This window comes from Mesoplodon densirostris, chromosome 15 (genome assembly GCF_025265405.1).
Source record: "Mesoplodon densirostris isolate mMesDen1 chromosome 15, mMesDen1 primary haplotype, whole genome shotgun sequence".
In the NCBI taxonomy this organism is placed as follows: Eukaryota; Metazoa; Chordata; class Mammalia; order Artiodactyla; family Ziphiidae; genus Mesoplodon; species Mesoplodon densirostris.
The window spans coordinates 4,325,009-4,344,770 of NC_082675.1; the positions used below are offsets into that span (position 1 = coordinate 4,325,009).

The 19,762-nt window shown below is 44.4% G+C and overlaps 1 protein-coding gene across 1 annotated transcript in view; it reads left to right on the plus strand.

The window, feature by feature from the left end:
* Positions 1–16,111, plus strand: part of LOC132503155 (transmembrane protein 132D-like) — a 34,957-nt gene extending 18,846 nt beyond the window's left edge. Inside the window, exons 2-3 of the mRNA XM_060119569.1 lie at positions 4,514–4,683; positions 15,573–16,111. Of these exons, the coding sequence (XP_059975552.1) occupies positions 4,519–4,683; positions 15,573–15,824 (417 nt within the window). The 5' untranslated portion in view covers positions 4,514–4,518 and the 3' untranslated portion in view covers positions 15,825–16,111. The remainder of the gene's footprint in view (positions 1–4,513; positions 4,684–15,572) is intronic.
* The last annotated feature ends 3,651 nt before the right edge of the window (positions 16,112–19,762 follow it).

Below are 19,762 nucleotides of genomic sequence, written 5' to 3' on the forward strand. Positions count from 1 at the left end.
GAGAGAAAGGAAAAAGATTATTTTCCTGTGGTTGGAAAGTAGGGCAAGGGGATGGATTACTTGTTAGGAGATAATTAAAGAGTCAGATGGGAAATTTCGTAGAGTACACATGCTGGAAAACTGTATTTGAGATTAAAATAATAACAGCAGAATCCACCAAACAAGAGAGATTTGGCGATGCAAGCTTTCCCTGTAACTACACATGGCAGAAGGGGCTTGAGAGCTCTCTGGGGTCTTTGTAAGGGCACTAATGCTACTCATGGGGGCTGCACCCTCGTGACCAGGTCACCTCCCAAAGACCCCACCTCCTAACACCATCACCTTGGGGGTTAGGATTCAACACAGGAATCTGTGAGAGACTCAAACATTCAGCCCATAGCACCTGGCAGCCATGAATCTGTTCTTTACCTCTACAATGGTGTAATTTCCAGGGTGTTATATAAAGAGAACCACCCTGTATGTAACCTTTTAAGATTGGCTTTAAAATTTTCTTTTAGTCATCCTAATTCCCTTGATATCCATCCAAGCTGTTGCTTGTATCAATGCTGCTCCTTTTTGTTTCTTGGTGTTCCCTGGTATGAATGTACATACTACAGTTTTTATAACCATTGTATTTGAGCAACGTTCTAGTTTGGGGCTGTTTCAAATAAAGCTGCTATGAACCTTTGTATATAGGTTTATAAGTGATTCATTTTCTTTGAGCCCTTGACAGCATTTGGTTCTATCTATCTATCTGTCTATCTATCTATCTGTCCATCTATCTATCTTTAATTTTAACCATTCTGATAGGTGTGTTATGGTATCTCCTTGTGGTTTTAATTTGCTATTTAACTTTTTAATACAAATTAAACTCCTCTGTTTGATTTTAATGATAACAGTTACTGCTATTTGTGATTAATTTACATGATTGCTAAGGCAGGGACTACATCTCTTTTGCAGCTGCATCTGTATTTCCATTTTCTGGCACTTAGCAGGTGCTCAGTAAATATTACTGAGCAGGGAATTCCCTGGAGGTCCAGTGGTTAGGACTCCACGCTTTCACTGCCGAGGACCTGGGTTCAATCCCTAGTCGGGGGACTAAGATCACACAAGCCGCAGTGCGGCCAAAAAAAAAAAATTACTGACCAAATAAATATACCAGTTACTAAGCTAAACCCTGGAGTGACGAAGGTGTTCATAACAGGCTCTGACCTTTGAAAAACACAGTTCAGTGTAGGGTTGCTCAACCCTGGCACCATTAACATTTTGAGCCAGAACATGATCACGGAGGGTGTGATGCAGCTGTCTTGTTCTTCCTAAGATATTTAGCAGCATCTCCGGTCTCTACCCACCAGTAGTGTTACCCAAACTGTGACTCCCAAATCATCTCCACACATGGCCAGATATTCCAAAACTGCCTGCAGTTGACAGCTAATGTTCTTTTTTCCCCCTTTATTGTAATTTTTGTAGTGCTTTTATTTTTTTTTTAAACTTTTTATTTCATGTTGGAGTATAGTTGATTAACAATGTGTTAGTTTCAGGTGTACAACAAAGTGATTCAGCTATACATATACATGTATCCATTCTTTTTCAAATCCTTTTCCATTTAGGTTGTTACATAATATTGAGCAGAGTTCCCTGTGCTGTACAGTAAGTCCTTATTAGTTATCCATTTTAAACATAGCAGGGTGTACGTGTCAGTCCTAAACTCCCTACTGTCCCTTCCCCCACTAGAGAACTAATGTTCTAATAGGAGAGACAGGAGTCTCTCCTGGGAAGGAAAGTGTAACTAAATATACCTACCAGCCAAGCACAAGGATAGAGTTCAAGACTCAGTTGGCTGGTAGTTCCTTGCCTCCCAGAATGTAAATTACATCCCCAGAATTTTACAGGATGTTCTGCCAGAACTTTGAGGAGATTTAATTAATTAAACAAATACTGAATGAATTCCTGCAATCGCCAGGCACCATGCCAGCCCTTGAAGATGGAACCGGGAACCACACAGACACACTTTTGTTTTCATAAAGTTACTGTCTACAGACAAAGTCAGAGGTTGAACAAGTTACCTTGAGGATGAGGATCATTTGGGACATGAAGTCAAGGATGCTCTGGGTTCTTTTGATGTAAGTCATCATTCAGTATTTACCTTGCTCTTGGTCAGCTCTTAAGTTTAATGCTCAGGGAAAAACACTAAAGAAAAAGATATTAAGAAAAAAAAATAGTCCTAAATACCAGAAGCAACCTCTCTTGTCCCATTTCCAGGACTATGCAAAGTAGGAGAACCTTTGTCATCTCAGCCTCAGCACGTCCTGAAATCCATCAGAGTGAAATAATCTATTAGAGGACGTAATCATTAGATCATTAGAGAGCAAGGAACGTTTTTCTCTCTCTGTATCTCTCTCCCTTTTCCTTTACAAAACAACCTTTCTTGTCACTGTGAGTGATAAGCTGAGTAATGATGGCTGGAAGGGGTCCCTGAAGACAAGCTGGTGGGTTCGGCTGTGGTACCCACATCTTTTATTTTCTGTGTCTTGATGCTGTGACATCTGGGCCCTTGCTGACATGGAAGGGACCGCCCTTCCCAAGATCAGCCTATTTCTAAGATAGTAGGAAGCCCCGAAGGGTGCTTTACAAATAAAACCCAGTCCCTCTGGAGCCTCTACCCCAACCACTTTCCTTATTGAGCTCTCACACTCAGGGCCACTCTCCACCCGCCTTCGTCACCCCAGGGCCAGGTGCCAGGCAACCTGGACAGCCTTTTTGTCCCAGGTCCTCTGAAATCGTTCGAATTAGTGGAACCTAAGCCTGTTTACTCTGCGTCACCCATTCCTTCCCATAGAAACCAGAATAAAGGTCCTTGCTGTCATATTCCTTGGATCTGGGTAAAGCTAGAAACACGGTGATGGACACAGACTTCGTAACAGCAGGCATTCACAAATCCTGTGCTGGGTGGCTTTTTGTTTGAACTCTCTGTTCAGTGCAAAAGTCAGCCTACAATTTACAAGTCCATGTCCATGATGAGCGGCTCTCCCTGTGTAGAAAGGTGCTGAGAAGGACACTGGCCCTCTTCACGTACACGTGCCCCGTCTGCCTTCTTCCCCCTCCTCCAAGCACACGTACAGTGTTGTCACTCCATGAATGAAGGCAGGCGGGGGGTTCTTTTTACTTATTTGTTATTAACTTATTTATTTTTATGAAGTATAGTTGATTTACAATGTTGTGTTAATTTCTGCTGTACAACAAAGTCATTCAGATATACATATATATACATTTTTAAAAATGTTCTTTTCCATGATGGTTTATCACAGGATATTGAATATAATTCCCTGTGCTCTACAGTAGAACCTTGTTGTTTATCCATCCTATATAGAACAGCTTACATCTGCTGACCCCAAACTCCCACTCCATCCCTCCCCCAACCCTGACCCCCCTTGGCAACCACCAGTCTGTTCTCTAAGTCCGTGATTCTGTTTCTGTTTCATAGATAGGTTCGTTTGTGTCATTTTTTTAGATTCTACATTTAAGTGATATCATATGGTATTTGTCTTTCTCTTTCTGACTTACTTCATTTAATATGATAATCTCCAGGTCCATCCATGTTGCTGCAAATGGCATTATTTCATTCTTTTTTATGGCTGAGTAATATTCCATTGTACATATGTACCACATCTTCTTTATCCATTCCTCTGTTGATGGGCATTTAGGTTGTTTCCATGTCTTGGCTATTATAAACAGTGCTGCTATGAACATAGGGGTGCATGTATCATTTTGAATTATTAGTTTTGTCCAGATATATGCCCAGGAGTGGGATTGCTGGATCCTATGGTAGCTCTATTTTTAGTTTTCTGAGGAACCTCCATACTGTTCTCCATAGTGGCTGCACCAACTTACATTCCAGGTGGGGTTTTCTTCCATTACATCCCATCCCACTGCAGGCTGAGGACATGAAGAACCCAGCAGAGCTCCTTATTCATGTAGCTCATAGTTGGTGTCACGGACTATGCACCTTATGGGGTCCTTTCCCATCCTTGGTCTCACGATGCTTTCACAAGCCCACGTAGGCACCAATATTCTCCCCAAATTCTAAAGCTCAGAGTTTGCACCACGGGTCCACAGCCACACAGGTAAGTAGAAGTAGAAACAGCCAGAATCCAGGCTGTGCCTCACGATTGGAGTAATGGTGGCCCTAGATGAAGGTGTTGGGCCACGTCCCGTGTGTGGTGCTTGGATCGTGGCATCCGCAGGCATGGGGTTGGGGAGGACTGAGCTGTGACGGTGCCCAGAGATGCAGTGCTGTCTGAGCTGCTCATTCAGTGAAGGACAGGGCCCTGAAGACGGATGGTCTGTCCACTCGGAGGTGTGGGCCGTCTGTGGGCAACCTGTGAATCAGGCTCTATCGACACCGCCTGTGAGCTGTTGAACTTGGCGAGCCTTCTTTGGGTTGACAAAGAGGAATGTGGCAATTGATCGCGTTCTTGACATTCTGCTGAGTCTCGGGTTTTAAACTGCACTTTACTGTGTGTTTGTTTTGCAGAACAAATGGCTCCTTCTATGAGATCTTGCAAGTGGACTTTGGAGTTGACAACAGCAGTGGCCTGGCTGGCGCCCTACAGATCACCTGGCAGGTGGAGTACCCGGTGGAGGACGTACAGAATGCATCTCTGGCAACAGCCCAAAGATGCACTAAGCTGTGAGCTGGTGCAGGTAACGGCCTTGGGAAGTGACAGAAGAGCAGGTGTTGAGGGGAAGGGCGTGTAGCTCTGAGCAGCCTGAAGAAGGTCGAGTGGGAGAGTTGGGGTCCTGCTCGAGGCAAGTGAGTCTCATCCAGCTGGCCAGTGAGGGTTCTGCTTGTAGACAGACCATTCACTGAGCGCCAGCTGTGTACGAGGCACCGCACTAGGTGCTGGAGAAACACCTGCTGAGCAAACAAGCAAAGTGCTTGTGATCCAATAGGGAAGCAAACAGGTAAGCATGCATTACAGACTGTGATGTGATCTATGAGAGGGGATTACAAGTGACCGAGAAAAGGAGGAAATAATTTAGCCAGGTGGTCAGGAGAGGCCTCTCTAAAAGCTGGCCTTTGAGGCGAAAAGGGACAAAAAATTCAGCCAAGCACAAAAAATTTGGGGCCAAGGGGCCCTTATATATTAGTTTGGCCAATAAGTTCGTTCGGGTTTTTTCTGTAACTTTTCTGAACTTTTTGGCCAACCCAATATAAAGAACTCACAAAACTCAGCAGAAAAACAACAACGACAACAAATCCTTTTAGAATATGGGTGAAAGACATAGATTATTTTCCCAAGGAGAGGATATGGATGATAAATGAACACATGAAAAGATGTTCAACATCGCTCGCCATTAGGGAAATGCAAATTTAAACCACAATGATATACCCCTACACACTTATTAGAATGGGCTAAACTAGAGAACACTGATACCACCAAATGCCGGTGAGGGTGCAGAGAAACCTCTTCTCTCTTACATCACCAGAGGGAATGTAAAATGGTGTAGCTACTCTGGAAAACAATTTGAGAGTTTCTCACAAAACTACACATTCACTCACCAGACAACCCAGTAATCATCACACTCTTTGGCATTTAACACATAGAAATGAAAATCTATGTTCACACAAAAACCTGAATAAAAATGTTTATACATAGATTTATTTGTACTGGAAAAATATAGGAAAATAACCCAAGTGTCCTTTAGTAGTTGAATGGAACATAGGCTGGTACATCCATACAGTGGAGTACCAATTTGTGAGGCAAAGGCATAACTAGGGACAAAGAAATGCCTTGATGGACATGCAGGAACCCTGCTTAGTGAAAAACAAATACCAATCTAAAAGTGTTACATACCCTAAGTTTCCTTTTATGTAACATTTTTAAGGGGGATTTAATATTATATTATATTTTATTTTAAATTATTTTTATTTTAATTTTACTTTATATTATTTTATTGACCATGCCACACAGCATGTGGGATCTTAGTTCCCCAACCAAGGATCAAACCCTTGCCCCCTGTGTTGGAAGCATGGAGTCTTACCCACTGGACCACCAGGGAAGTCTCTATGTACCATTCTTGAAATGAAAAAAAAAACAGACATGGAGGAGGGATGAGTCGTAGCCAGGGGAAATGGGCAGAAGGTCGGGTGGTTGGTGGGTGTGGCTACAAAGGGGCAACGTCACAGAGATCCTTTGTCATGATGACAGAGTTCTGCATCTAATTTACTGTTGGGTACACAGATCTGTACACAAGATTGAATTGCATAGAAGTGCACACGTATACACACCAATGAACACAGGTTAAAAAATGTTGGAAGTTGAATAAGGTCTGTAGTCAAGTTAACAGTAATGTTACCAATGTCAGTTACCAAAATGAAAGGGGTGAAAGAATAAATTAGGAGGGTGGGCTTAACATATACCATATACCACTGTACAGCAGAGGGAACTATACTCAATATTTTGTAATAACCTATAAACGAAAAAATTCTGAAAAAGAGTGGGTATATATTTCTATTTTTTTTACATCTTTATTGGAGTATAATTGCTTTACAATGGTGTGTTAGTTTCTGCTTTATAACAAAGTGAATCAGTTATACATATACATATGTTCCCATATCTCTTCCCTCTTGCGTCTCCCTCCCTCCCACCCTCCCTATCCCACCCCTCCAGGCGGTCACAAAGCACCGACCTGATTCTATATCCATCTATTTATAAACTGAATCACTGTGCTGTACACCTGAAACTAACACAACATTGTAAATCAACTATACTCCAATAAAAACAAACAAACAAACAGTAATGTTACCGAAGTCAGTTTTCTGGCTTTATGTATTGTACTTTGGCTGCGTAAGATGTCACCGTTGGGGGCAGTGTACACAAGATTCTTTTTCCCATCTTTCAACTTTCCATGCGTCTATAGTTACTTCAACATAAGAAGATTAATTGTAAAAAGTAAAACAAGGGTACAGAAGTCACTTATCTCTAGCTACAGTAGGCAGCATCTTCCAGAAGGCTACCATTCAGCAGTTTATGGGATTTGGAGACAGCCAAAAGAGCTGATTAAAAATTAACCAAGTTAAGAAGCAACACTACCTACTTTGGTCTCACTTTATTGAATAGCTCCATTGACTTGAAGCCATGTCACAGCCAGTTTTCACAGTGAACCCAGCAATGCACTGTAACACACATCGCCACCCCAGCACTGGGTAATTCAAACTACACGCAAGCCCATGCTCTCTCTAGAGAGCCTCCCTAAGTAAAACTCAGCCCTGAAATGTGACAGAAATGCAGTGTGCACAGCACACATAAAACTGGCCTCCCCAGAGAAGCAAGAAACCCAGACAACACTGAAGCAGGAGGAATCATGCCTGAAGGGTAGAGGCAGCCTGTGGCTAGGGCAGTGCGGTTGTAAGTGATTCACTGTCAGGTCCTTTTTAAAAGTTCTGTTCTATTCTATTCTATTTTTTTTTTTTTTTGCCCCACTGCGCAGCATTCGGGATTTTAGTTCCCCAACCACCAGGGATCAAACCTGTGCCCCCTGCATTGGGAACTCAGAGTCTTAAGCCCTGGACTGCCAGGGAAGTCCCCACTGTCTTGTGGTTTTTAATCTACAAACTTACGTTAGGCATTCAGGCTGCTGGACCAGCAACGTGAGCCATCCCATTCGACATACTGAAAATTGTCTTCTATCAGCAGGTTTGTTTCTTCCCTCCCTGAGCCCAAGTCATCCAGTGAATACTCTGTGCAAATAACCAGCATTAACCAACATTCTTGGATGATCTTGAAACCCTGCACTTTGTAAATGCTGCTGTAGAACCTCTGCACTTGGAGGTGTCCAGGGCGATTCAGCTACCCACAGCTAATGACCCAGCACGTGGACACCAGTGAACACATTCAGCAAAACTGTTACTCCAGTGTTCACTTAACAGGCGGTGGGGAGAGGGTGAGGAACGGGGGGTGCGGAGAGGGCGAGGTTATGCCATATACTAGCCCACAATCAAAAACTGAGGAGTACAAAGGGCTGCAGAGCAGAATGCAGGCGAAAATCAGCTAAATCAAAAAGAAAAAGGAAAAACCCATTGAGATGTTGAATTCAGGTGACCTGTGTCCACTCCGGAAAACCTTTGCTGATGGAGAGTTTGTGAAGGTGATGGGAAAAACACAGACCCAGCTAAACAAGTTCAGGAAAGAAAGTGGTGGCTGTCAGTTGGAGGAGCAAAGTGACAGAATTCTGGGTGTTTCTGTTGAAGGAATGTGACATGACAAATTTCTAAGGCTTTGTCAATACTATTAATATTTATGACGTATCTCGCAAAAAAAGTCCGTCAGGCGGCACATACATCAAAGACTCCTCTCAGGAATTGTTCTGTTGTTGGGTGATGAGCCCTGAATGACAAAATTGAGAGCGATTATGTGAAGGGTTTTATGTTTCTGTTTGACTCGCCCTCAAAGGTGGTAAAATCATCAGGAGACTGTATTCTGAGAAAATAATTTTCCTTTTGAAAAAAAAAATCACCTTGACTGTTGAGGGAGAAACTGAGTTATTTATCACAAGGTGGAGTCATAAATATGCAAATGTTTATGAGCGCTGAGAGACATCAACTCTCTCCCAAATCCACCTCATTCTCCTTTAATTTAGGGATTCTGCTTAGAAATGCCAAACCTGGGCGCTGCCTACAAAGTTTCTCTGCCCCTCTGTGCTCATCAGTAGAGGAACTGTCCCTCCTTCTCCGCAGCTGGGAAAATGAGGCTGCCTGTGTGGCCAAGTGAGGACATTTACCGACGCCATGGGATCTAAGACAGCTCATCCTTCTGGAGCCCTGCTTTCCTTCTCTGTCAAGGGGGTAATAGGACAACCTCAACAGGTTACTTTGAGGATGAAATGAGGCAACATATGTACACTTCTTGTTACAATGTAAGAATATCATAGATGTCATCAACTTTGTTTTTTATTAGTATGCCGGCACGATTAAACGGGAGACACTTAAGAATAGTGGTGAAATTAAAAATATAACGGGGTGGCATTGTCACGTGACCCATGGGACTAGATGCAGCTTGTAATTGTCGAAGTCCCTCCCCTCCCCCCAGGGCACACCAGCTATACATCGGCGCCGCCTGAGAGAAACGGCAAATAAATGTTGCAATGCTTTTTTTTTTTTTTTGCATAGCTTATCGCAGAGTCCAGCACATCTTTTTCTAGATAACTTTAATTTTGCAAACTGCCAGGATGGCGTTTTTGATGGGCTTGAACTCTTTCAGAGGAGAGGGGACTACAGGCGGCAGTCCCCAGGGTGCCCACTAGATGGCGCTCACAGACCGACTAGCTCGTGGCCGCGCTGGGCCTGCGACCCCCTCCCCCAGAAGGCTCCCGAACACACCTGCCCTCCCCCCCGCCCCCCGGGCCCAGTCTTCTCCCCAGTCAGCTGACTGCTTCATCCAGCCCTTTGCTCACTTGCGAGTCCCGGTCGCCTCAAGTGTGAGAAATGAAGGCCCCTCCCGCAGCCCCACCCAGCGCTCAGCACAGCACCTGAGACGCACCTGGTCCGCACCTGGCCCGCGGCCTCCGGCCCCTTGGACAGGTGCTGCCTCTCCGCCAGCATCACCGCCCGCCCCGCGGCTGGATGGAGCCTGCGAGTGGCTGCTTTTCTCGAAAGGCTTTATCATTTTAATGTGAAATAATACACATTCATTATAAAAATGTTAAACATAATTTAAAAAGCCCAAATCCCAACACCCCCCCCCCATATGACATTAGTTATATTGGAGAATCATCATTCGGGGCGGTCTACATCCATGAATCCACAGCGAGAGGAGTGGCTGGCTGGATAAGTAGACGGTGGTTGGACACCGTATTTTATAGCAACGAAATCCTACTCTAAAGCTGTATTTTTTTCGTGAAGGTGTTACATTCCTTTTTATTTATAGATAAAGAGGACAAAGAATCCAAAGTAGGGTTGTCGTATTTCATAAAAGAAATGAGCAAAAATAGAAAAATTAGCTGATAAGAGATTTTGATTTTTAAAATACCTTGGTAAATTTAAGAAAGAAAAGTTTGTAGAAAAAAATCATACCAAGGTTTGGAACGATTATTATCATTACTATTCTTCTTATTACTGTCACTATAGCTGCTATCGTCGCCTCCACGTCCATCGCCACACCGTCTCTATTTCTTCCATGACACAATTTTAGCCGGTGACGGCAGCTCCTTGATTTGAAAGTAGAAGAAACGGCACGCTGAGATTTCTTGCCATTTCCCCCATCCGGATATTTATTGGTTTTGCAAGTTTTACATTGTTAAAGTCTGTAACGTCGATACCCTCCGTGGAGCCTAGTTGCTACATTCCTTCATTGTCAACTCTCTGACTATGGGAAGCCGGTCTTGCTTGCTTCATCTGCTTCATCGGTTACCCCCCAGCCATCTGCTGCTTTCCATCCTCAGAGACGGTGCATGTCTTTTATCTGCCGATGGCCCTTTCTTGTTGTTGTTGGGGGATTACATTTTAATGCCTTTATTCCCACTGTAATGCGATCTAGAGGATAAATGAGGTTAGTCCAGTGGTTCATCCACCATAATCCCAACCTTCTTTAGAAACCGTAGCGTGCGGTTCCGGTTTAAGGGGTAGGTTGTCGGTCACTCCTTCTCAAACCTGCCTGTGTGCCAGGCACGGGGGTGGGAACCAGGACGGATGGAGGACACAGTTCTTGGCATCAGTGGTGTCAACAAGGACTTTGTGCCCAGGAACAGAATTCTGTGTGTGTGTGTGTGTGTGTGTGTGTGTGTGTGTGTGTGTGTGTGTGGAATTGCTTTAAAGAAGGATGAAATAAACCGAGGACGACCCTGCCACGTCCTCCGCGGGGGGGTGATGCGCTGCCGCTGGTGGGGGGGTTGATGCGCTGCCGCTGGTGGGGGGGTGGTGATGCGCTGCCGCTCGGGGGAGGGGGTGGTGATGCGCTGCCGCTTGGGGCGGTCACACGTCAGAGCCGCTTGGGGCCGTCACACGTCAGAGCCGAAGCGAAGCTGCTGGTAATGAGGAGGCATCGTCCCCAGGGAGGAGGCCATCAGTCTGCATCTCCCAGGTGGAAAGGGTAAAGGGCCAGGGAAACAGCAGGAGGCGCAGCACGTGGCCAGGGGCCCCCGCCCAGCGGCTCCACAGGGTTCTTGTCTTTGGGATCCTAAGCCTCCTGAGGACAGGCACACAGTCACACGTTTATAAAACCCTGTGGTGCCTGCAACGGCACTGCCGGTACTGCAGGTCATGGGGCTTAACATCAGATCCTCCAGCACCCGGTTCCCACGTGGTTGGCTGGGCGGTGGGCGTGAGAGCGCAGAGCACGGATGGGGACAGAAGAACAGGGCTTATTCCCACCGAAAGTGGGCGCCGCCACTCAGCTCCACTCTCTTCACGTGAGAGTCGGAGCCCAAGGTGGCCCGACATTCCTGATGTCCATGACCAGCCAGAAACTTGAAGATGAAAAATGTTTCCAAGTTTTAATTGTTATCTGAAACTTTTAAAAGGAGGTAAAGTCCAGTGTGGCCAAGTGGCAACATGTCCAGGCAGGCGGTTGACAATGGATGGTGCCCTCACTGAGGACAGGGACTATCCAGTTCTTCATTCTGTATCCTTCCTTTTCCTTCATTGGGAAAGGAAGGAGGGAGCTAGAGAGGGATTGATTGATTTCATCCCTGGCTGTTTCCATGAGATACAGGCAGAGGGAGGAACAGAGGTGGGGGGTCCGGTCCAGCTGCTGTCTTGGACAGTTTGAGCAGAAGAGGTGAAAGACGGGATCTATCAGAGAGACAGTAGATGGCAAAGCACTAAATTACAGCGATTAAGAGCGTCGGGACCTGGGGTCAGACCAAAACACAGGTTCAAATCTTGCCTTGACACTTTCTGGCTGTGTGACCTGGGGCAAGACCCTGGATGTCCCTGAGCCTCAATGTCCCCGTCTGCAAATGGAGATGATAAATCAATAAGGCACAATTACTCCAGCCAAGGATGTCCCCAGAGGCTGCTGGGAGGGTCCAAGGCAGCTTGGCTCCAGAATCCATGCTCCACCCCTGCCGCCCCAATTTTCTGGTTCTCTGCCCGGCCAACCCCACCCCATCCCTACCGGGCCTGCTTCACCCACTTTCACACACAGCTCTTGCTGACAATGGAATTTATATCTGTGTCTCAGTCAGATGTATTTCAATAGCTGCAGGTTGACAGATGGTATTTGATCTGGATGTGGCATCATCGGAGACCATCTGATAAGCTCAACCTCCCACAGAAACTGAGGCATGGCGGGGTGACTTTTCCTGGTCACTTATTTGTTCTTCTCCAGATTCAGAGAGTATTTGTTTATGATACTCAGCTAGGCAGAGCTGAACTGACCCCAAAATTCCTATCTCCCAAGTCCCAGATCTTTCCTGGGATGAGGAATAGCCACATGGAGTCCTGTGTGAAGAGGACCATGGCTCTGCTGGGTGGTTGTCCCTCCTTTTAGAGGTGCAGCTCCTGGATGCCACTGTCCCAGGCAAGGCACACAGACCTTCATCACATCAGACCAGCCAATGCCTCACAAGTCATTCATTGTTAAGACAGTCATTTGGACAGAGGCGATTTGTGTTTCCCCCAAAGTGCATTCTCTTTCCACTGCCAATTGATTATGTGTTTTATTCCTGGTCCGTGAGTGATTACTCCGTGATGCTGATGTGAGTTCCAGTTCAAAGGGCTTCATTTGTAACGCAGAGAACAAGCCTCTAATAGAGTGAAATTCCTGTTAATCAACCCTTTCAGTAGCATTGAGTTTTGGAAATCTAATTTGTAAAGAGTTTACTAAGCTTTTGGTCATTCCAGTGTTGACAGCATTCTTCAAGTCCCATTCTTTGTGTTGACAGACAGAATTTTCCCACCAGTTTTCCCTGTCTCGGGAAATGGCGCCTCCCATGTGCTTGGAATAAAATTGAGTCACAGAAGTAGAAAACAAACTTATGGTTACCAAGGCGGGTGGGGGGGATAAATTGGGAGATTGGAATTGACATATACACACGACTGTATACAAAAGATAACTAATAGGAACATACTGTATACACAGGGAACTCTTATTTTTTGCTCTGTAATGACCTATGTGGGAATGGAGTCTAGAAGAGATTGGATATATGTATAGGTGTAACTGATTCACTTTGCTGTACTAACACAACATTGTAAATCAACTATACTCCAATTTAAAAAAATAATTTTTAAAAAAAGGACTCAAAAATCAAGGAGACATCCGTGACGGTTCCATCATGTGGAAACTCAAAGATCTATCCAGGATCCAACCATTTCACTCCATCTCACCTGGCAACACCTCAGCCCAATGGCATCATTTCTTGCCAGGGTGACCACAGTGACTCCCTGGCCAGTCTCCTTGCCAGTTCTATGACACCCATCCTTTTAATTTTCTTCATAGCACTTAGCACTCCAAAATCACCTCGTGACCTTGTTGGCGAACTTCTCTCTCTCCTTATGGGAATGTTTAGTCCCTAAGGGAAGGTCATGTTTGTCTTTATATACTTCTGTCTTCTCACTACCTGGAAGACAACTTGACATCTGGTCAGTGTTCAATTAATATTTGTTGAAAAAGAAGCATCAGAGAGAAGGACAGAAATAACTATTTGAGCCACTTTGGCTTCCTAAATGGATATGGTCTTCTGAGGAGTGTTCACCTCCATCTGTCTCCTTTTCTACATCTTCCCACTGCTTTTTTTCCCTTCTTTCTTTCGCTTTCCCCCCTTTCCCTCCTCTTTATGTTCTCTGCTCTCCCATCTTTTTTTGTTGTTGTTGTTTGTTTGTTTGTTTGTTTTTATGATGGTGCATTTTGGTTTGTTCCATGGGTGGTAAAAGGAGCAAAAAGAATGTTCTCCTACAAAGATGCACACGGGACTTGGACGCAGAGAGGCGTGAAGGGACATCATTATATCATCATCTCAGTAAACATACGATCATAAACAGACTTGATGTCCTGCAGATGGCTGTTGAATTAATAAATGGAAACAAAACAACTAGACAAAGGGGATGTGGGGCGAGTATTCAAGGCCAGTGAGGATAAAGGCGAAGGTAGAGAGAGAGACGGGGAAAGACTATGTCGGGCCTGGTAGGTCCTGTGATGGGCTCTTGAGTTTTTTACTTATTTTATCAGTATTTTAAAAAATTGAAGTATAGTTGATTTACAACGTTGTGTTAGTTTCTGCTGTACAGCAAAGTGATTCAGATATATATATATAGATGTATTTATCTATATATACATACATTGTTTTTTTGGGTTTTTTGGGTTTTTTTGTTTTTTGGTTTTTTTGGCCGCACAGCGCCACATGTGGAATGTTAGTTCCCTGAACAGGTATTGAACCCGTGTCCCCTGCAGTGGAAGCGCAGAGTTTTAACTGCTGGACCGCCAGGGGAGTCCCTACATTCTTTTTGAAATATTCTTTTCCATGATGGTTTATCACAGGATATTGAATATAGTTCCCTGTGCTCTACAGTTGGACCTTGTTGTTTATCCATTCTGTATATAAACGCTTACATCTGCTGACCCCAACCTCCCACTCCATCCCTCCTCCGACCCCCTCCTTCTTGGCAACCACCAGTCTGTTCTCTGTGTCCATGATTCTGTTTCTGTTTCATAGATACATTCATTTATGTCATATTAGAGATTCTACATATAAGGGGTATCATATGGTATTTGTCTTTCTCTTGACTGTTGATAAAGACCTTATGTTTGTGTGAGATGGGGTTTGAGGAGAGAAAGGTCTGACAGGTATCTTAATGGTCTTACTCTGACTGCCGTGTTGAGCAAAGACCGAAGGGGAATAAGGGCAAAAGCCAGATTCCCTAGGACTGTGCTGCAGTAAATGGTAGCTTCGGCCAAGGATGTAGTTCTGGAGGTGGAGTTGGTGAGGACGGTCCTATTCTGGATGTGCAAAGGGAGATCTGAGAAGATTCACTGAAGAATTTCATGTGGGATGTGAAAGAATGATAGCAGCAAGATTTAGAACTCAGAAACAACAGAAAGGGTCATCCATGGGCGGATGAATGGATAAAGAAGATGTGGTATATATATATATATATATATATATATATATATATATATATATATATACAATGGAATATTACTCAGCCATCAAAAAGAATGAAATCATGCCATTTGCAGCAACATGGATGAACTTAGAGATGATCACACTAAGTGAAGTAAGTCAGACAGAGAAAGATAAGTATCATAAGATATCACTTATATGTGGAATCTAAAAAAAAAAAAAAAAAAGAAAGAAGAAAAATGATACAAATGAACTTATTTCCAAAACAGAAAGAGACTCACAGACATGGAAAACAAACTTATGGTTACCAAAGGGGGTGGCAGAAAAATTAGGAGTTGGGATTAACATATACACACTACCATATATAAAATAGATAACCAGTAAGGACCTACTGTATAGCACAGGGAACTCAATATCTTATAACAACCTATAAGGCAAGAGAATGTGAAATATATATATATACTGCTGGTGACCCCTCCCGGGGCTCACGGGTGTGCCTGTGGCTGACACGCGCCCCCTTTTCTCCCGCGCAGGACACGGAGGTTCTGAACACGGCCATTCTCACCGGAAAGGTTGTTTCAGTTCCCGTCAAGGTCGTGGCCATTCAAGAGGATGGTTCGGTGGTGGACGTGTCAGAGGCTGTGGAATGCAGGTCTGTGGATGAAGACGTCGTCAAGGTACCACGGGCGTTACCTCCAGATTCCCAGGCGTTCAGTCCTTTCCCTCCCCTTCTGTCCCGGGGCTGCCCTGAGCATCCCAGGCTCGAAGGGCTGAGCCCGGGATGAGGATGCTGAGGACGGAGGGAGTGATGCCAAGGACTCGCCTGGAATCAGAGGGGGCTGCACGCGCCGTCCTGCTTCCTTCCCCCGGTCTTAATCGTGAGCGGAAACAATTCTCTTCCCCTTCTTTTGCTCATAGGACAATATTTCCTGAATTTTAGCCAGCTACCTGCCATCTTCGCAATTTTTGCCAACTTCCTGTGCCAAATAATATAATTTACTCATTATATTTTCTTTAAATGCCTCACTTTTCAACCTTAAATATCTTAAATGTCTCATTAGAAGACAATAAAATCCATGAGCTTGATGTACTAATTTTTTCTTAATACACATGAAAATAAACGACTATTAACTTTTTAAAAAGTCCATCCATGTGCCCCCTAACTTCATTTGGGTGCCAGTGGGACACAGCTCACAGTCTGGGGAAATCTGGCCATGGCACATTTCTGCTGCATCCTCCATCCTAATTAGCTGGATTTAGGACTCCATATTCAGCCAGGAACCAGCCCATGATGTTTTCTCATATCTTTGCAGGGGTCTGTTTGAATCACTGAATTTAGAGTTTCTGTCCGTTTTTTCTTGCCGCCCTGATTGGCAGTTTCCTCTTGCAGCAGAGACCCTGAGAGAAAGACTTACATCTTTAGAATGATCCTTTCTCTTTAAGCTGCTAAGAGAGCTCCCAGGTCCTGTGTCTTCATTCATTTTAGAAAAACACTGTAATGCTGAGTTCTGCCTTCTTTCTGCTCTGCTGGCTCCTGTTCAGAGGTGAAATGAAACTTGGTCCCCGTCTGAAGAACTTTGTGGCGGACAGAAAATCCTGCAGGGTTTTCCCTGTGGTGGAAAAGATCTGGAAGGGATTCCTTCTTTCTTACAGTGACCTGCAGGAGGCTGTGCCTTAAGCTGGAGATGGTTTTGATAAGGAAGAATTGATGTGTCTGTGAGGCCTAATTTAAAAAAAAATTAATCCTTAGGAAACCCCAATTTGGCATCGCCTGCTTTCTGGGTGGAATGCTAATTCTCCCCTCGAGACCGAAGGTGGACTGGCTTCAGAGTACACACAGCCTTGCCCTGGGGCTCCTGGCAGCCTCGGACTCTGTGGGCAAGTTCGATTAAACAAATCTAAAGCCTTCGATATTCTGAGTCTAGAAAGATCTGAGCCAAGTCATACAAACTCATCTGCACAGAATGAAAAATATTGATTCATTGCCCTTGGTTGCCTTTGAAAATGCATGTTATTTACCATCCCCCTGTCATCCCAGGAGGGAGACACTGGTGTGGCCCACAGAGGTGGCATCTGTGTGATTATGCCACCCTGAGCTCAAACAGATGGCTCAGCTCTCTAGACCCCTCCACCTTGTTCCCTCCCGAGAGCCTGGCGTGGAGTCGCCCAGGGCTGGACCTCCACTGTCCTGCCTGGAGAGCTCTACCCACAGAGGCAAGCCCAAGTTCATGGGTCCCATTGCTGCCGTGTACTTGGTTGTCTTCCCTTCGCAGAAATATACTAAAAGTATCCTCCCCTGAGCCCGAGAGAGAAATTGCTTTGGAAGACAGTAGTTTCTGGTTCAGCGGTCGCGTTCGTGGCCTCATGAAGCTGGGGCTGTCTTCTAGCGAACCGTGGCCTGATCTTAGCAAACGAGAGCGTGCAGACCCCCAAGCACAGAGCTGCTATAAGACGTTTCTAGGGGAGCCCAGGCTCTGTTGCAGATCCCGGCACTTGGGTCAATTGAGGGGGATTCACTAAATGGCTGTGATGTATTTGTCATGGCTTTCGTGTCAATATTTGTCATAAATTTTGTCATAACACTAAGATGTACAGCGTCATCCTCAGAGCTGTCCGCTGGCCTGGGCATCACCCCAGGGGCACCTAAACACTTGGATGCTCATTAGCACCCCAGGGAGAGACGCCCTTGGTCTGTGGATTTGTCACCCGGTCAGTTCCTCATGGTGCAGGAAACGCTGTGTGATTCCCCAGTGAGGGTCTTGCAGGTTTCACCAAAGATCGTCAGGTGATGGAAATTCTGAGCATTGGGATTGTGACTTAGGTAAGGGACAAAGTATAAATTTAGGATGGTGTAAATTGTAGTGATACACAAATTGGCTTCTTTGACTTGGGACCGTATGACATCAGGGGGAATAAATCTGAGGACATAAAGGATTTTGAAGGGCTGGAACCTTGGCAAGATTGGAAACGATCTGTGTCACATTTTAAGTGGACAACTACTTCTACATTAAAAAAAACATACATAGAAGATGCATATTAATTGCATGTGTGTGTGTGCAAGAAACCTTGGCAGTTTTGTTCACAGTGAGATCTGATGAACCAGCTGTGTTTTTAATTGAAGTATAGTGGATTTACAATATTGTATTAGTTTTAGGTGTACAACATGGCGATTCCATATTTTTACAGCTTATACTCCATTAAAAGTTGTTACAAGATCATGGCTCTAATTCCCTGTGGAACCACCTGTCTGAAGCAGCTGCCACAGGCTGATATGATTTTTGTTGGCATTAATGGGTGCATGACCCCAGAACAGAGGTCACAGGTAGGCAGACTGCAGGCTGCATCTGGTTCAGAGGAGTGTGTGTGTGTGTGTCTGTGTGTCTGTGTGAGTGTGTGTGTGTATTTAATTTGCTGCCATCCTGTAAAAGTTGGCAAATCACATAGAAATCTGGATTTCCAGCTTCTGAAATTCACAAGGTCGAGTAGCCCTGGGCCCACACTGCTTCCTGTGACCCTCAACCCGGAAGTGACCGGCGGACGCCCCTGTGCGTAAGGCTGATGCATCCAGATCACTGCAGTCTCCACCCTTTCCTCTTGCCTCCCACATGGAGGTGGAGGGATATTTGTGATTTCTCGTCACACTTGTGCTGCTGTTTTTTTTATAGTAGTTTTCAGAGGAAAGGGAGCTATTTCTTGTCCCCTGGTCTCTATAAGTCAAAGATGGTACATGTCACTCGTTCCTCTGATGGAGAATTCTGTATCTTTCTAGGCATTAGAGGATGGCTGGAAATTGGATCGTATTGGATCAAAGAGTGTCTGAGGGGCTGAGGGCCCTTGAAATCAAATCACAGGAGAAATGATTGAAGGAAGTGTGAGTGTTGAGCCTGGTGATGAGAAGAAAAGGCCCAGGGAGAGGTGAAGAGGGAAACATGACAGCTCTTTTGAAGTCTTTCAAGGGCCATCCTTTGGAATGCGGAGTAGATTTGTGCTTTTTAGGTTCCAACAGTGAAAGTTAAAGAGGAACTTTTGGTTCCCTATAAAGAAAAAGAATGCAGGGGGAGTGAATTCCTTGGTTAAGCTTTCAGGCAAATGATGTTGGTTCCAATTCTTGTTCCATCTTCTTTTCTATTTGACCTGGGGAAAATGACTGAATCTCCTTGAGCCCAGTTTTCTTCTCTATAAAATGGAATGATAATAGGACAGTGGAAAGATCTGCAGAGATTTGTTAGCACATGTAAGGCAGAACTACCCATAATCAAAGTAATCCTTGAAAATCCTTTAAAGAACACCTGAACTTTTACAAGTTCAAAAGACATTTGGGGTTTGTTTGTTTGCTTGATTTTGTTTTCAATTTCTTGCATTTGAGCCTTGCAAACTTCCTGTGGCAATGTATGGCGAGGTCTACTTTTACAGGTGGTGTTGAGGGGAATCTTAGATAAGATTTGGGAGAAGTTGAAGATAACTCGAATTTTTCCTTCTTTATTCTAGTGTTCTCTTCTTCATATCTTCTGATGGATGTGTTGTCAGATGGAAATCTACTCTTATTCTTATTTATTCTTATGTATTACTCTTATTCTTATTTATTAACACAAATAATTGAATTTTCATTAAATGGTTGAAATGGTGTGTGATACAATCTCAATGTGGAATTTTGGAGGAGGATAAAATATGATACTTTTTTTTAATTTTTAAAAAATTTTATTGAAGTATAGTTGACTTACAG